The sequence below is a fragment of the Molossus molossus genome, unplaced genomic scaffold, assembly GCF_014108415.1.
Source record: "Molossus molossus isolate mMolMol1 unplaced genomic scaffold, mMolMol1.p scaffold_m16_p_13, whole genome shotgun sequence".
Classification (NCBI taxonomy): domain Eukaryota; kingdom Metazoa; phylum Chordata; class Mammalia; order Chiroptera; family Molossidae; genus Molossus; species Molossus molossus.
Window position 1 is genome coordinate 92,664,183 of NW_023425348.1, and position 18,935 is coordinate 92,683,117.

Here is an 18,935-nt window from a genome sequence, read left to right on the forward strand (position 1 = left end):
TACATCTGGTTGATCCAGATACATGGAGGTTTGTTTAATATGGGGTGTGGGAGTACAAGAGGAAGATGTGGAAGTCTTTTATGGACTACACTGCCAACCTACCACCAAATCCCCTTGATCAGGATGCAGAGTACTGGGTCTGAACTTAGATATTCTTTGAGTAAGAATAGAGTAGGGGACTGGTATATAGCAGAATTTCAACATGGTATAATGCAAATGGGAGCAAGACTTAGATCTTACTTGGAATCGGATTATAGAGGACTTATTTTAGAACACAAATGGATCTTAAATTATTTACCTCCAAGGGGAAATTAGGGTCTAAAGAGGTTAGGTTAATCCTTAACTGCCTAAGATCACACAGCAAAATAGCAATAGTAGAATTGACACTAGATAAGTTGTCCCTGTGGACACTTTTTCTTTTTTTGCTGTTATCTAAAAGGGTTAATTTTTCTTCATTTGTAAAATAATATCATATTTCCTGATTCTCATAGGGTGGTTATCCTAGGCAAAAAAAACACCAACTATTTGGTGAAAAATATAAAGTGATAGAAATGTACAGTAGTTCTCAAAGGGTGATTTTTGGTATATTGCATTATTATTATTATTTTTAAATAGTTTTTATTTAATGATTCTAGAGAGAGAGGAAGGGAGAGAGAGATAGAACCATTGATTAAAGAGAACATTGATTGGCCACCTCCTGCATGCCCCCCACTGGGGATCAGGCCCACAACTGGGGCTTGTCCCCTGACCGGGAATTGAAACCAGCGACCTCTTGGTGCATGGGTCGACCACTGAGTCACACCAGTTGGGTACATTATTACTTTTTTGATTGTGGTAAAATATATATCACATAAAATTAGCCATTTTCACCATTTTTAAGTGCATGGTTCAGTGGCATTAATTATATGTATAATGTTATACATCCATTACCACTATTTCAAAACCTTTTTCATCACCCCAAGTTGAAATTCTGTAACCATAAAGTAGTGACTGCCTATTTTTCCTACTAACCCCAACCCCTGATAACCTCTAATCTACTTACTGTCTCTTTGAATTTACCTATTCTCATGTAAATGGAATCATACAGTAGTTATCCTTTTGTTTCTGGTCTGTTTCACTTAGCATAATGTCTTCAAGGTTATCCGTGATGCAATATGTATTGGACTCCATTCCTTTTTATAGGTGCATATATATACACCACATTTTGTTTATCCATTTATCAGTCAGTAGACATTTGGGATTGTTTCTACCTTTTGACTATTTTGAGCAATACTCTTATAAAAGTTTCAGTTTGAGTTTCTCCTTTCAGTTTCTTTGGGTATATATCTAGAGGTGGAATTACTGGATAGATGGCAATTCTATTTTTAATTTTTTGAGGAATTGCTATACTGTTTTCCACACAGGCTACACTATATTACATTCCCACTAGCAATGCATAACAGGGTTCCAGTTTTTCCACTTCAGGTTCTTTGCCCATTTTTTAATTGGGTTGTTAATTTTGTTGTTGTTGAATTGTAAGAGTTCTTTATACAGGGTGGGGCAAAAGTAGGTTTACAGTTCACATGGAAAATAATACAGTAATTAATAAATAATATGAAAATAAACTGTTTTGTGTACTCACAGCTGTGAACCTACTTTTGCCCCACCCTTTGTATTCTAGATATTAATCTCTTATCAGACATATGATTTGCAGATATTTTCTACCTCTCTCTGGTTCATCTTTTCACTCTCTCGAATAATGTCCTTTGCACAAATTTTTAAATTTTGATGAAGTTTAAAATTGGATTTTGAAGTCCAAAATGGTTCTTTTCTTTTGCTTTTGATGTCATGTTCAAGAAATCTTTGCAAAAAAAAAAAAAATTTGAAGCCCTGGCCAGTTTGGCTCAGCGGTTAGAGCGTTGGCCTGAGGTCCGGAGAGACCTGGGTTTGGTTCCCGCTAAGGGCACGTACTTCGGTTGCAGTTTGTCCCCGGCCCTGGTTGGTCGTGCGGGTGGCGGTCACTCGATGTGTCCCTTCACGTCAATGTTTCTCACTCTCTCTCCCTTCCTCTCTCTCCCTCCCACTCTATCTGTACAAAAAATGGAAAAATATCCTCGGGTGAGGATAAAAAAAGAAAAAAAATTGAAGAAAAACAAAAACAAAAAAACATAAATACTGTCAGAAGAAAAAAGAAAGAAATCTTTGCCAAATCTAGGGCTGTGAAGATTTTCCCCTTGTTTTCTTCTAATAATTCTATAGTTTTAGTTCTTACGTTTAGGTCCTGAATTAATTTTTGTATGTGGGTAAGGTAAGGGTCCGGCTTCATTCTTTTGCATGTAGCCATCTAGTTTTCCTTGCATCATTTATTGAAAATGTATTTAATTTTCATTAATTTTTATAGCTTCATGTGGCTAGTAGCTACTGTGTAAGAGAGCACAGATCTAGATGATCATGTAACTTTTTTCCTTTAATGTTGCTCTCTTGTTTTTCTGGCTGGGTAGCTCACTTGGTTAGAGCTTTGTCCTGATATGCCTAGGTTTTGGGTTCGATATACACATGCAAGAATCAACCAATGAATGAATAAATAAGTGGAACGACAAATTGATGTCTTTCTCTCTCTTTTCCTAACATAAATTAATTAATTAATTTAATTAAATAAACAATGTTGCAATATTATAGGCATAATTGCATGTGCTGGTTTTATTTAATTGTTGAAAGTATTACAGATGTCCCTCTTTTTTCCCCCATTGACCCCCTCCTTCCTGCTCCCATCCTTTTTTTTAAGTCCTCACCCGAGGATTTTTTTTTTCCATTTATTTTCAGACAAAGTGGAAGAGAGAGAGAGAGAGAGAGAGAGAGAGAGAGAGAGAAAAACATTGACATGAGAGAGAAACCTTGATTGGTTGCCACCTGCAGGGCCCCAACCAGGGCCAGGGTCGAACCACAACCCAGGTACATGCCCTTGAATAGAATCGAACCTGCAATTCTTTCATCCCCAAGTGATGCTCTAACCGCTGAGGCAAATTGGCCAGGGTGCATGTGCTGATTTTAAACTTAGTATTTCATAAATGTTTTTCAGTGTTATTTGTTGTAATAAGATGTTAATGATCACATTATATCTACCAGAGTATATATTAGCCTTGGATAGCTTAGCCATTTTTCTATAAGATAGGTCTGGTTTTATCTGACCTTGAAAAGATGATTTCTGCCTAGCTGGTGTCACTCAGTGGATTGAGTGTTGCCCCACGGACTGAGAGATCCCAGTTTGATTCCTGGCCAGGGCACATGCCTGGGTTTTGGGCTTGATCCCCAGTAGGGGGCATGCAGGAGGCAGCCCATCGATGTCTCTCTCTCTCTCTCTCTCTCTCTCTCTCTCTCAAAAAATCAATAAAAACATTTTTTTTTTTTTTTTTTAAAAAAGATGATTTCTCTTTTTCTCACCCCGTTTCACTTCCCAAATATCTTTTTTTTTTAATCCTCACCCAAGGATATTTTTCTGTTTATCTTCAGACAGAGTAGGAGGAAGGGAGAGAGAGGGAAACATCAATGTGAAAGGGACATATATTGACTGGTTGCCTCCTGCACAACCCCAACCAGGGTGGTGGGCGAACCGCAACCGATGTACGTGCCCTTGACTGGAATCAAACCCGCAACTCTTTGGTCTGCGGGCTGACGCTCTAACCACGAGCAAAACTGACCAGGGCAACTTCCCAAATATCTTGAGAGAGGCAGATGGTTGCTGGCATCAGTGAATATTCCCTGCTCAAAATTCCTGATTTCCTGACTTTTTATCTGATCTTTTACTTTTTTTGTTGTTGTTAGTCCTCACCCAAGGATATTTTTTCCATTACATTTTTTAGAGCGAGTGGAAGGGAGGAAGGGGGGCAGGGAAAGAGACATCAATGTGAGAGAAGACGCATCAATTGGCTGCCTCCCCCACACGCCTTACCTGGGAATTGAGCTCGAGACCCTTTGGTGTGAGGGCCGACACTAACCGGTAAGCCACACTGGCCAGGGCTCTGCTCTTTCACTTTTTAGGTGCATTACATAAAAACATTTTGAGAAAATACCCTTCCCATCATTCTTTTCTTTTTTTTAAATATGTTTTTATTTAATTTAGAGAGCAAAGGAGAGGGGTGAGAGGAAGAGAGAGAGAGAGAGAGAAACATCAATCAGTTGCTTCCCATATACATTCCTATTGGGGATTAAACCTGCAACCTGGATATGTGCCCTGACTGGAAATCGAACTGGCAACCTTTTGGTGCACAGGACATCGCTCAACCAACTGATCCACACTGGTCAGAGCCCCAGCATTCTTTTTTACCATTTTTTTTTTTAAATCCTCACCTGAGGATATTTTTTTATTCATCTTCAGATAGACTAGGAAGGAGAGAGAGAGAAACATTGATGTGAGAGGGACACATTGACTGGTTACCTCCCACATGACCCCAACCAGGGCTGAGGATGAACTGCAACTGAGATACATGCCCTTGGCTAGAATTGAACCCATGATTTCATTGGTCTGTAGGCCGATGCTCTACCGTTAAGCCAAACCGGCCAGGGCTTACCACATGTTTCAAGAAGAGTCCGACTGGTGTGGCCCAGTGGTTGAGCATCCACCCATGCACCAAGAGGTTGCCTGTTCGATTTCTGGTCAGGGCACATGCCTGAGTTTGGGCCAAATCCCCAGTGGAGGGCATGTAGGAGGTGGCCAATTAATATTCTCTCTCATCAATGTCTCTATCTCTTTCTCTCCCTTCCTCTCTCTCTCAAATCAATAGAGAAAAAAAATTGTTTAAAAAGAGAATGCCAGAAGGTTCTATGTAATAATTGATAACTTTGTATCTAATCTTGCATTATTGTCTTTTCTTCAGCTAACCATGTAGGAGAGTAATAGTATGACTAATACCTATATCCTTCAGCTTGACTTATCTACCAGTACTTATTAAGTTAAATATTCCATTCATGTGTCCATTATTACCATTTAATAAAGTTAATTATCCATTCCATCAGGAGTGGTGATTTTTTTTAAGACAGTTTAAAAATTCTTTTTATTATTTGGATTCTGGAAAACATGACCTTGCTATATAGTTTGCTTATCTAAATAGAATAAACTGGTTGGTTATTCAGGAGTACAAGTTATTAACCCTGGAAAATACAAATTACTTTTGAGTGAAAATGTGGTTGGAATAGAGTTCAGTGTTCAGTTTGTGCCTGCTATTTACTTTGACACTGGGTACAGTGAGGGCGCGTTCATGTCTATAGGAAGCCAAAAACATCCCTTAGGCTGTCTAAAATCACCTGTATGCAAAGCACCTAGAACAAGAAAGCACAGCATGCCAGTAAACCATTTAGAATTATTTGGTGGGCTGGAGGAGGTTGGTGGTTGTTTTTCTTATTGTTAAAGTGGTTCTGCCTTTCGGGTTTCACCTGTAGTAGATTGTGTTATTGCCTACTGGTTTCCAGGTTATTGTGAGGATTGAGTATGTTTTTAAAGCACCTGGAAATTTGCTATATATACTTACTTTTACCAGGGTTTACATTTATAAGTTACGGGAGGGGGGGAGTGGAGGGAACCCTTATCCTTGACAGGGTTAAAGCCAACACAATTTTTACATTAGTGCTGACTTTCCAATTGCAACAATAAAAAAATCAAGAATTCAAATTAATTTTTCAGTCATCTTTAAGAAATGGACATAGCTTGGCTGCAAAAAGAACCTTCCTTAAATTGTTATACTTTACAAACTGAAAGTGCAAATGGAGGAAGGATTCTTCTTGATACAGATGAAGAAAATAATATAAAAAGGGAGGAAGGACAGGGGAACTTCTGACTACCATGTTAGAAATGTTGGGTTAATCAGGGTGATTATGTCCTCCTGATTGAAGAAGAATCAGTAATGGTAAACTTAGGAAAGTTTGAAGTTCAAAAACATGACAGGGATTTTTTTGACAAGCATATCACAACTTATAGTGAAAAAAATATTGAAAAATAAACTAATTGAAAAATAAAACAAAAACTTATAGTGCAAATGAATACTTTCTAAAATTGATTATTTTGGGAAACTACATTTATTCTGATGATACTGCCTTTGCTGTATGATGTACTTGGAAATTGTCTTTTGGAGTTCTCTGCAAAGACACATATATGAAATAAGATGAGGAAGAGAACTGAGTGTTGTCTTTCTAAAAAAACAAACCCATGTAAGAAATTGTCAGTGAAAATACAACCCCAACCCCAAATAAATGTACCTAAAAGTATTTTGGGCAGTGATGGCATTATTGGAGTCAGTGAAAGGTCTATTAAAAATAGTCCCTGTTTTTGTCTTTTGAGCTGTGGCTTTTGGAAAAGATATCAGATATCCCACAGTGTTTCTATCTAAAACAAGTAAGGTTGAATCTTGCTCTTCTTTGGTAAAGTTGAATCTTACTCTTCTTTGGTGTGTAACAATTTTATTTTCTTTAATTTTTATTTCTTATGACTCATTTCTGCGCATTCCTTAAGAGACCTTTCTTCAGTGTCTATTTTCTTATGTATTTATGTAAACTCAGTTGTTATGTAATCAATTTTATTTATTTATTTACTTTTTTTGGTACGTGCCCCTAGCGGGAATCGATCCCAGGACTCTCTGGTCCTCAGGCCGATGCTCCAACCGCTGAGCCAAACCGGCCAGGGCATATGTAATCAATTTTAGATTATTAATATCTAACTTTAAATTACAGGGGTTTTTTTTGTTGTTTTTTTTGTTTGTTTGTTTTTTTGGTACGTGCCCCTAACTGCTGCTGCTAGGGCCTAGCAGGAATTGAACCCGGGACTCTCTGGTCCTTAGGCCAATGCTCCAACCGCTGAGCCAAATCGGCCAGTGCTAATACAATTTTTTTAACATAGAGTATGGTTACTTTACCCTTGCATCTGCAACTCCCATACCAATTGTTCCATGTGTATGTATTCAAGAAATATCAGCCCTGCTGGTGTGGATTAGGGGATTGAGCGTCGTCCCATGGACTGAGAGGTCCTGGTTCAATTCCCTGTTAGGACACATGCCCAGGTTGCGGGCTCGATCCCCAATAGGGGCCGTTCAGGAGGCAGCCCATCAATGTTTCTCTTTCTTTGTCTCTGTCTCTCTCTTTCTCTTTCTCTCCCCTTCCCATTCTGTCTGAAAATAAATGGAAAAATATCCTTGGGTGAGGATTTCAAAAATAAATAAAAATGAAAAATCAGTAAAAATACATTTTTTCTTAAAGAGGAGATATCAGCAAATTTCAACACTGGCTAAAGTAAAATATACCAGAAGGCAAATTTTCAGCATAAGCAACGTGTTATCTTTAAAAAACAAACAAACAAACAAAAAAAAACAGCTTATGAGATTTAACTCACATACCATGAAATTCACCCATTTAAAATGTATAATTCACTGGTTTTTTAGTATATTCACAGAGGTGTGTAAATATCACCACTACCTAATTTCAGAACATTTTATAACCCTTGAAAGAAACCCGTACCATTAATGGTCTCCTCTTTTTTCTTTTTCTTCCATTTTTTTTAGTCCTCATCCGAGGACATTTTTTGATATTTTGTTCAAATAGAGTGGGAGGGAGAAAGAGAGAGAGAAACATCGACGTGAAAGGGACACACCAAGTGGTCGCCATCCACACGACCCAATCAGGGCCAGGGACAAACCGCAACCAAGGTACATGCCCTTAGCGGGAACCGAACCCGGGTCTCTCCAGACCACAGGCCGATGCTCTAACCGCTTTTTTATAGATTGATGTTATTTTGATGTTATTCTATAAATAAGACAACCATCTAACAAATTCTGATCCAAAATGTGGTTTACCTCGAAAGTTTCAGGTAGTTTCAGGGAAGGAAAAGCAATTAAAAGAGTTGTAAAAGCCCTGGCCCTGGTATGGCTCAGTTGGTTAGAGCATCAGCCTGTAACCTGGTCAGGGCATATACCCAGGTTGTGGCCTGATCCCTGGTCAGGTCAGGGTGCATACAGGAGGCAACAGATTGATGTTTCTCTCTCTTTCTCCCTCTCCTTTCCTCTCTCTCTAAAATCAATTTTAAAAAAACACAACTTAAAATTGTAAAAAGAAAAAGAAAATATGGGAAAACATAATTAAGTTTCCCTTAGAAAACTTTCAAGTGAAATGTAATTGTTCTAATAAATACTGAAAGACCATTATAGAAACCATATGGATTAACATATGATACTTAAGTAATTATAAAGAAAATAAAACTGACCTTTAATACAATAATTAGATAGTATTTTTACAGTAAAAGTTAAACAAAAGGCTTTGGAAATTCTTAGAATGGTTGACTTGAAAAACTAATTCAGCAGTTCTGAATTACATAATTACAGGTTAGTTTTATCTGTGACAGCCACATACAATATTAAGTATTGGTACATAACCAACAACTATATAGACTGCTGTATACCAAAGGAAGATGCCTTTCTCAATGGCAAAATGACAGAGAAATATAAACTAAAATTGTAGAGCATTGAAAGGGAGCCCACCATTATTTCCCCTGATTTAAATCAACTGTCAAGAAAAAATCTTTTTTTTTTCCTTTTATTTTATTAAAATTTTTTTTAATTAAATTTTTTGGGGTAACCATAGTTAATAAAATTACATGGGTTTCAAGTGTACAATTTTTATAATACATCATCAAGAAGAAGATCTTTTTTTTTTTTTTTTTTTATCCTCACCTGAGGACATTTTTTTTTTTATTTTTTGTTCAGGTAGAGTGGGAGGGGGAGAGAGGAAGAGAGAGAGAAACATCGATGTGAAAGGGACACATCGAGCGGCTGCCACCCGCACGACCAACCAGGGCCGGGGACAAACTGCAACCGAGGTACATGCCCTTAGCGGGAACTGAACCCGGGTCTCTCGGGACCACAGGCCAACGCTCTAACCGCTGAGCCAAACCGGCCAGGGCAAGAAGAAGATCTTATTGGTCACTTCTTATCCCTCCCTCTCCCCAGCCCCTGGCAACAACTACTTTCTATCTATGGATTTCCCTATTCTAGACATTCTTAAATAAATAAAATTATATGTAATGTATGGTCTTTTGTGTTTGGCTTCTTTCACTTAGCAGTATAGTGTTTTCAAGATTCTTTTATGTTGTAGCACTTATCAGTACTTCATTTCTTTTTATGGCCAATTAATATTCTATTATGTAAACATACCACATTTTGTTAACCCATTCATCATCGATTGATATTGGCTTGCTACCTTTTGGCAATTATGAATGCTGCCATGAACATCTGTGTGAAAGTTTTTGTGTGGCCCTGGCCAGTTTTGCTCAGTGGTTAGAGCATCGGCCTGCGGTCCAGAGAGACCTGGGTTCGGTTCCCGCTAAGGGCGCGTACCTCGGTTGCAGTTTGTCCCCGGCCCTGGTTGGTCGTGTGGGTGGCAGCCACTCGATGTGTCCCTTTCACGTCGATGTTTCTCTCTCTCTCTTCCTCTCTCTCCCTCCCACTCTGTCTGAACAAAAAATGGAAAAAATGTCCTCAGGTGAGGATAATAAATAAATAAATAAATAAATAAATAAATAAAACATTGATTTATTTAAAAAAAACTTTTATTTACATTTTCTGAAAACACTGACTTTTAATTTACTTAAGAGAAGGATCTTAAGGCAAGGAATATTGATACTTGACATAGCAACTAAAGTTGAAAGTAGCACTTTGCACACACATATAGGGGAAACTAGTACCACTTTTATTTATTTATTTATTTTAATTAATTAATTTATTTATTTTTGTTACAGATGTTTCTTTTTACCCCACTGATACCTTCCTCCCCCTCCTTCCCCGCCCTGTCCCCAGCTTTGTTGTCCATGTCCATTGTTCATGCATACATGCATGTAAGTTCTGTGGTTTATCTCTCCCCCACCCACCCCCTCTTCTGGGGATTGTCAGTCTGTACCCCACCTCCACGTCTCTGGGACTACCCTGTTCCTCAGACTGTTATGTTCATTATATTCCACAAATAAGTGAGATCATGTGATATTTGTCTTTCTCTGCTTGGCTTGTTTCGCTTAGGATAATACTCTCCAGGTCCCTCCATGTTCTCTCAAAGGATAAGAGATCTTTCTTTCTTACAGCTGCATAGTACTCTCTCTGGACCGCAGGCCGGTGCTCTAACCGCTGAGCCAAACTGGCCAGGGCTGCATAGTACTCCATTGTGTATATGTACCACAGCCTTTTTATCCATTTGTCTACTGATGGGCATTTGGGCTGTTTCCAGATCTTAGCTGTTGTAAATAGTGCTGCTATGAACATGGGGGTACGTATATTCTTTCTGATTGGTGTTCCAGGCTTCTTAGGCTATATTCCTAGAAGTGGGATCACTGGGTCAAATGGCAGTTCAATTTTTAATTTTTTGAGGTAACACCATATTGTTTTCCATAGTGGCTGCACCAGTCTGCATTCCCACCAGTAGTGTACTAGAGTCCCCTTTTCTCCACACCCTCGCCAACACTTGTTGTTTGATGATTTGTTGATGGCGGCCATTCTGACAGGTGTGAGGTGATACCTCATTGTTGTTTTAATTTGCATCTCTCTGATGATTAGTGATGTTGAACATTTCTTCATATGTCTCTTAGCCATTTGTATGTCCTGTTTGGAGAGGTGTCTATTTAGTTCCTCTGCCCATTTTTTAATTGAGTTCTTTGTCTTCCTTTTGTTGAGCTGTATGATGTTCTCCCATAGAGTGGGTTGCCTTTCCATTTTGGTGGTTGTTTCTTTTGCTGTGCAGTTTTTTAGTTTGATGTAGTCCCATGTGTTCATTTTCTCTTTTGTTTCTGTTGCCTTAGGTGATGTATCAGTGAAAATTCTGCTGCGTATGATGTCTGAAATTTTGTTGCCTACATTTTCTTCTAGGATTTGTATGGATTCATGAGTCACATTTAAGTCTTTTATCCATTTTGAGTTTATTCTTGTGTATGGTGTAAGTTGGTGGTCTAGTTTCATTTTTTTTTTTTTTTTTGCATGTAGCTGTCCAATTTTCTCAACACCATTTATTAAAGAGGCTGTCTTTACTCCACTGTATGCTCTTGCCCCCACTGTCAAATATTACTTGAGCATATTGTCTTGGGTCCGTTCTGGGTTCTCTATTCTGTTCCATTGATCTATCTGCCTGTTCTTGTGCCAGTACTAGGCTGTTTTGATTACAGTGACTTTGTAGTATAACCTGAAATCTGGTAATGTGATCCCTCCAACTTTGTTCTTCTTTTTCAAGATTGCTGTGGCTATTCGGGGCACTAGTACCACTTTTAGATGAGCATGAAAAAGTATATGATTTTATCCTTAATATCCTCCTCTCCCCAGCGTGGTACCATGCGAAGACGTTATGAAGATGATGGCATTTCAGATGATGAAATTGAAGGGAAAAGAACTTTTGACTTGGAAGAGAAACTTCACACCAACAAATATAATGCAAATTTTGTTACTTTTATGGAGGGAAAAGGTTAGTATCATTTTGGTTCAGACCGTGCAGTCCCTTGATGTAGAAGATTTAGACTCTGGGAACTGTGCAGCATCTGTGCAGCCAGAACATTTCCTTTTGCCCAGCCTGTGTGGCTCAGTGGTTGAACTTTGACCCATGCACCAAGAGGTCACCAGTTCTATTCCTGGTCAAGGCACATGCCCAGGTTGTGGACCCAATCCCGGGGGGGGGGGGGGGGATGCCGGAAGCGGCCAATTGATGTCCTCTCTCTGGACCACAGGCCTACGCTCGAACCACTGAGCCAAACCGGCCAGGGCAATGTCCTCTCTCATTGATGTTTCTATGTCTATCTCTCCCTTCCTCTCTCTATTATCAATAAAGAAAAAATGTTTTAAAAAAATATTGCCTGTTGATGGTATGATGCTATTTATCTTTATTTTCTCTTATTACACAGTGCCACTCACCCCTTCCTCACCTTCCCAAATTCTCCCGCCCTGTGAGTCATTCTCTGCTATATTAGAAGAAGCAAGCATTTATTAGGGCAGGAATACTTTTGGAATTATTTCCTAAAAATTTTTTTCCTAAAAAACAAGGTCTCTTCCTTGGTTTTCTCCCTTCCCTTGGTTTGGGTTTAATTTAATTATGTATAGTACAATAAAAGACCTTTTATGCGTGTACCTGCCCACCAAAACTGAGGTGTGTGATTCCATGTATGCCATGCAGCTTTGCTCCTTGGCAAATTGACGGGTGCCATGGTATGTATTATAGTGGACAGAATTATATGTTTTGGCTATTAAGAGACAAGGTGGTAATAATTTCTGCCTAGGATTTATGAGATGACACATTAATAATACTACTACCTATTGGTTAAATTATGAATTTATTGTGGAAATATAGACTTAGCAAAACCCTGAACCCTGCTTCTCAGTTATGTTTTTCCAGCTATATCTCTTGCCATTCTAACAATTGTTTTCCTTTGGTGACAGATTTTAATGTAGAGTATATTCAGCGGGGTGGCTTAAGAGACCCTCTGATTTTCAAGAATTCCGATGGACTTGGAATAAAGTAAGTGTTCTTGGCCTGATTGGATATGGTTGTGAAATAGCCATGTTACACATGCAGTATTGATAATGGAAAGTAATTCCCCAATTAGTTTTAAAAGGGTGTGTATTTCTTCTTTTGTTACAAAAAAACAATTCATTATTGTTATAGGTAAATGAAAAAATATAGGTGAACTAAAAAGAAAGTCATTTATATTTAAAACATATTTTCAGCCCAAATAAGAATATTGATGTGTATCAACTGGGGAGTTCTTAGTACTTGAAGAAAAAATTCACACTGCCCTGGCCGATGTGGCTAAGTTGGTTGGGCGACGTCCCATGCACAGAAAGGTTGCTGGTTCAATTCCCAGTCAGGACACATGCCTGGGTTTTGAGCTTGATCCCTGGTAAAGGGTTGTGTGGGAGGTAGCCCATCGATGTTTTGCTGTCACATCAGTGTTTCTCTTCCTCTCTTCCTTCCTTTCTCTCTAAAGAAATTTTTTAAAAATCTTAAAAAGAAATAATTATACCCTCCTTGGGCATACATATCTTTTCTCCACATCAAAAATATCTTTAAAAAATAAAACAACAACAATGACAACAAAACAAACCAAAAAAAAACCACATTAGAGTATAAAAAACTCACACTGACTAGGAACGTTGTGCTTCCCATTTTAAGTTGTGCTTATTGGTGTTTGTTTCATAGGATGCCAGATCCAGACTTCACTGTGAATGATGTCAAAATGTGTGTGGGTAAGTATTAAGCTTGTGGCTTTTGTGTCTTTGAGGCAGAAATTTTAGACTTACAAGTGAGTCTTAAATCACTCAGATTTGAGAAGGTTTAGGAACATTGAAGTATTTATATAATTGAAGTAGATACTACTTGAAGTAGTTTACTGATTAGAAATTACTTATGCAGCAACTGAGAATTTTCTCAAAGAGAGTTACAAAGTTGCTTTGTTTAGCACTCATTAGATGTAGAACATTTGAACCTCTACTTCTTTTCTATGTACCTACCATTTTTATCTTTGTGCACCCCCTCCCTTTCTCTCCCTGCCTTCCAAGGGAAGCCTCCCCAGGAAAGTGAAATTTTATATCTCTGAGCCAAAAATGAAGCTTCGTTCCTATTTGTGATTCCCTCCCCCGAAAAGCAGTAGAGAACTTTCCAGGACATTTTTACAAATGCTACATTTAGTAACTAGACCAGAGTTTGAAACTTTGTAAACTGTAGAGATACATTAAAATTTCTCTTCATCAGTGACTGGTTGAGTCTTTAATCTGATTTATATTTTATTGTATTCAAAATTAGTGAAAGAGCCCTGGTTGGTTTGGCTCAGCAGTTAGAGCATTGGCGCGCAGACCAGAGAGTCCTGGGTTCGGTTCCCACTAGGGGTGTGTACCTCTGTTGCAGTTTTTCCCTGGCCCTGGTTTGGGTCATGTGGGTGGCAGCCACTCAGTGTGTCTCTCTCACATTGATGTTTCTTTCTCTTCCTCCCTCCCTCCCTCCTGCTCTATCTGAAGATAAATACAAAATCCTCGGTTGAGGATTTAAAAAAAAATTTAGTAAAAGAAAGAAAGTTAGAACAATCTAGTTAAAGAAGAAAACTTCCTTTGGTCAGTAAAGGTTCAGGTCAATTTTCCACAGACCATTTTTGTTCGGTGAGACATGCCAGGATCCTTAGGAATTCAGAGATGGTTTTCTATACACATTAGGCAGTAACGTAGATTAAAATATTTTAGAAATGAAACAAAAGGGGTCTTCTGATGCTTTCCTCCGACCCCTACAATTTCCTTTATGCTAAAGGTGCACTGTACTCCCTTGCTTCAGAAATTAAATATTGCAGTACTATCTCTTGGCTGCTTGAGGACCCTTTTTAGACAGCTGGAGGACTTTTGTTTCTCCAAGAGATGAAAGTCACAGATAGCCCAGATAGAGGAAAGTTCTCCCATTCCCTGTATTTTTTTTTTTTTTTACTCTCTCACTGTTTCTATATTAGATTCCAGCTATCTGCCTGTCACTGTGTATTTAGCAGAACCTAGCATATTCTCTGGAATGTAGTAGATGCTCCATAAATCTGTTGAGTAATTAAAATGCTTTTATAGCCAGGCTGGTGTGGCTCAGTGGAATGAGCATCGTACCATGGACTAAGAGGGCTTGGTTCGATTCCTGGTCAGGGCACGTACCTGGTTTTCGGGCTCAATCCCCAGTAGGGGGTGTGCAGGAGGCAGCTGATGTATCTCTCTCACATCGATGTTTCTGTCTTTCTCTCTACCTTCATCTTTCTAAAAAATGAAAATATCCTTGAGTGATGATTAAAAATAAAATAAAGCAGTGATTATATCTAATGTAACAGGCATATCAGAAATTTTAACCAATGCCTAAATTATGTCCAGGTTGTTTGAAATCTAGGTGGTTGAATTTTTGTTTTGTTTTTTTGTAGTTGAATGTATTTTAATAGCAAACTTATAGGAACAGCACAGAAAACAGACGGTATTAAAAACATGTACTTGCATATGGGACAATTCAGGTAGTAGAAAGTATAGTGACTGGATGGAATCTACCGTGTGACAAAAATGCTGCAAACACCATTTAGTTGCCATCAGTTAGAAATTTACTTGTTTTTTAAGACTCCAAATGCTGACATTGTTCAGAAAAATTGGACAGGTTTATTTATCATTGTTATCAAGTTGAACTGCTGAAATTTGTTTACTGAAACATTTTGACTTGCATGAATGCTTTATATCCCTGCATTAATATTTTATTTTAGCCCTGGCCGGTTTGGCTCAGCGGTTAGAGCGTCGGCCTGCGGTCTGGAGAGACCCGGGTTCGGTTCCCGCTAAGGGCACGTGCCTTGGTTGCAGTTTGTCCCCAGCCCTAGTTGGGTCGTGTGGGTGGCAGCCACTCGATGTGTCGCTTTCACATCGATGTTTCTCTCTCTCTCTCCCTCTCACTCTATCTGAACAAAATATCGAAAAATGTCCTCGGGTGAGGATAAAAATATATATATTTTTTATTTTATTTTTTGTATGTATTCCTCACCTGAGGATATTTTTCTACTTACTATCAGATAGAGTGGGAGGGAGGAAGAGAGAGTGACAGAGAAATAGCGATGTGATAGAGGCACATCGACTGGTTGCCTCCCACACGACCCGACCAGGGCCAGGGACGAACCTCAACTGGGGTACGTGCCCTTGACCGAAATTGAACCAGTGACTCACTGGTCTGCGAGCCGACACTCTAACCACTGGCCAGGACCCTGCATTAATATTTTTAAAATTTACACACAAATGAAAATGGGAAAACTGCCAATACCTGATTTCTGTCCCCTATTTTCCACTTGCAATCATATACTTAGGATGATGGTTGGGGTTCTTTTCCTCTTGGATAACAAGTGTCAAAATGCAGTGATCAAACTGTGGGTGATTACATATGCCATTATCACTGTATGTACTGTGGTTAATCCATTCTTCTTCTTTTTTTTTTTTGTTCTTCACCTGAAGATATTTTTCTACTTATCAGATAGAGTGGGAGGGACGGAGGGAGAGAGAGACAGAAAGACAGAGAGAAACATCGACGTGATGGAGCCACATCGACTGGTTTCCTCCCATATGACCAGACCAGGGCTGGGGACGAATCGCAACCAAGGTACCTACCTGCCCTTGACCAGAATCGAACCCGTGACTCATTGGTTCACAGGCCGACGCTCTGACCACTGAGCCAAACTGGCCAGGGCTCTTCTTTTATACTTAAAGTGGAATGTTACACCTCGATGTCAGTTCATGTCCGAAAAAGAAGAAAACCATTCTATCGTGTAAACTTTGTGATTGTGTGTGTGTGTGTGTGTGTTGGTTGAGAGTATGGATTCGAACAAAACTGTCTGGATTCAAATCCCAACTCTACTGATTACTAACTGTGTAACCTTGGACAATGTCACCTAAGTGTAAAGTGCTTAGAACAGTGTCTGGCACATAGTACATGCTCAATAAATATTAGCGGTTACTATGTCATTATTATTATCATTATTTTAATAATTTTTCTTTGTTGATTTTAGAGAGAGAGGGAGAGAAGGAGAGAGAAACATCAGTGAGAGAGAACATCAACTGGCTGCCTCCTGCATGTCCCCCACCAGGGACTTGGCCCACAACCTGGGCATGTGCCCTGACTGGAATCGAACCAGCGACCTTTTGATGCATGGGTCAACTCAACCACTGAGCCACACTGGCCGGGCACTATGTCATTGTTTTTGTTTAAGTGCTCTGGTACATACGCTGAGTACTGAGTGCTCCGGTGGCATTGGCAGAGTGGAACTGCTTTTGCTTTGATCTATATTCTTGAAGGAAAGCATTCACTTTTTAATTTTTCATTGTAAAATACAGATAATATAAAATTTACCATTGTAATAATTTTATTTTATTTTATTTTTTTATCCTCACCCGAGGACATTTTTCCAGATAGAGTGGGAGGGGGAGAGAGAGAGAAACATCGATGTGAAAGGGGCACATCGATGTGAAAGGGACACATGACTAGAGTTCCTATGAACATTCATGTAAAATCTAACCTAGCAGTGGAATTGCTGGGTTATATGGGCATTCTATGTTAATTCATTAAGAAACCACAAACTGTTTTCATAGCAGCTGTACCATTTTACATTTCTACCAGCAAAGTGTAAGGGTTCCAGTTCTCTGCATCCTGGCCAGCACTTATTTTCCTTTATTATTATTGTTATTATTATTGCCATATTTCAAAGCATTTGAAATATGATTTAGCATTTGCTTTTTCTAACAAAATGAAAGGGTAGTTTGGTCCATTGCCTTACATTATGTTATATTTTTATGTGTATTCTGTCATGTCTACTTCTCTGTGGCAATGTTCTTGTCTTCTTGCCTATTATTTTTTATTTCTAACCAGACTGTAAACTACTTGAAGGCAGGGGATGAGGTCGTAATACTACTTTATATCTGCCAAGGCCAGGTATGTAGTAGGTGTTTGGTAGTTTCTTGCAAGTTGAACAATATTTTTTTTTTATTTGTTTTTTGTTTTGTTTTTTATCCTCATCCGAGGACATTTTTGCATTTAGCCTCAGATAGAGTGGGAGGGAGGGAGGGAGGAAGGAGGAGAGAGAGAGAGAAATATCAATGTGAGAGAGACACATGGAGTGGTTGCCACCCACACGACCCCCACTGGGGCTGGGGACAAACCACAACGGAGGTACGTGCTCTTAGTGGGAACCAAACTCTCTGGTCTGCAGGCTGACGCGCCAACCTCTGAGCCAAACCGGCCAGGGCTGAACAATATTCTTAATATTTCAACAGCAGGTTTTTATTCTCTTTCCCTTCCTTGATCACCATTTTCTTAACTCTTTAACTGTGCTGCCTGTCCATATCTTCTCTTATGCTATTGCTTCTATTTGGAATTCTCTCTGTTGAATCTTTCTTGCTGAAATTCTATTTATTATTCAGGGCCAAATTCAGTGACTCTTCTTTCCTCTCTGGTCAGTCTAGGCTTTTTTGTTTTTGTTTTGTGTGGGGGAGGGATTGTTTTTGTTTTTTAAGATTTTTATTTTTAACTACTGTTTAATTGAGCACCTTCTTTGTTTTAAATATTTTTACTTTGATTAAATTTTCACAGCAGCCCAAAAGGTGATTATTCCCAAGTTACAGAAGATGATATGAAGGTCTGGAGCAGTTAAATAACTTGCCCAAGTAGTTTTAGTGCTGAGATTTATAATTAGAATTCTTTGGCTGTAAAACTGTTTTCTCTTCCTACTATTTTATGCTACCTCTTGTGGCCTTCTGCCTTTTGTTGTGTAGTTGGTATGGTTGATTGAGAATCTGATACAGATATTTGTGTCCCTTGTGGTATCTTTTTTATTTAGTAAATATTTGTGAAATGTGTGAAAAAGGAGTTTTATATTGGAAATACTTAACAGGTTTGGGAAATAACTTTTTAAAACAAGAATAGGCAGATTGAAATTTAATCTAATGCTCACTAAATAGTGGGTTTTTTACTGAATTTGTGGGATAGATTAAGTTCAGTTTCAGACCTGCATCAAAGCAGTGGAAAAGCACATTGACTATAGAATTGGGCTCCCTGCTTCTTGTCCTGCTTTGTCCTGTAAGTTACCTATTATTACCTGTTTTCTCATGTATGAAATGGAGATTACTACTTAGCATATAGAATTATTAGGATTGAGTGAGATATTGAATATAAGATTCAGTGCCTGACCATATAATAAACATGACATAGGGAGTGATTGTTTTTATTTTTTTTATCCTCACCCGAGGACATTTTTTGATATTTTGTTCAGATAGAGTGGGAGGGAGCGAGAGAGAGAAACATCAACGTGAAAGGGACACATCGAGTGGTTGCCACCCACACGACCCAACCAGGGCCGGGGGAAAAACTGCAACTGAGGTATGTGCCCTTAGCGGAAACCGAACCTGGGTCTCTCTGGATCGCAGGCC

General features: G+C 38.8%; 1 protein-coding gene across 8 annotated transcripts in view; it reads left to right on the forward strand.

The window, feature by feature from the left end:
* Positions 1 to 18,935, forward strand: part of KDM2A (lysine demethylase 2A) — a 125,225-nt gene that overhangs the window by 55,301 nt on the left and 50,989 nt on the right. For 6 of the 8 annotated variants that reach the window (XM_036258744.1, XM_036258745.1, XM_036258748.1 and 3 more), the window contains 3 exons: positions 11,313 to 11,451; positions 12,417 to 12,495; positions 13,177 to 13,223. In XM_036258744.1, coding sequence (XP_036114637.1) covers positions 11,313 to 11,451; positions 12,417 to 12,495; positions 13,177 to 13,223 — 265 coding nt within the window. Of the gene's footprint in view, positions 1 to 3,879; positions 3,977 to 10,890; positions 10,933 to 11,312; positions 11,452 to 12,416; positions 12,496 to 13,176; positions 13,224 to 18,935 lie in introns of those variants that run through there. The other 2 variants (XM_036258751.1, XM_036258750.1) reach the window with 2 other exon arrangements.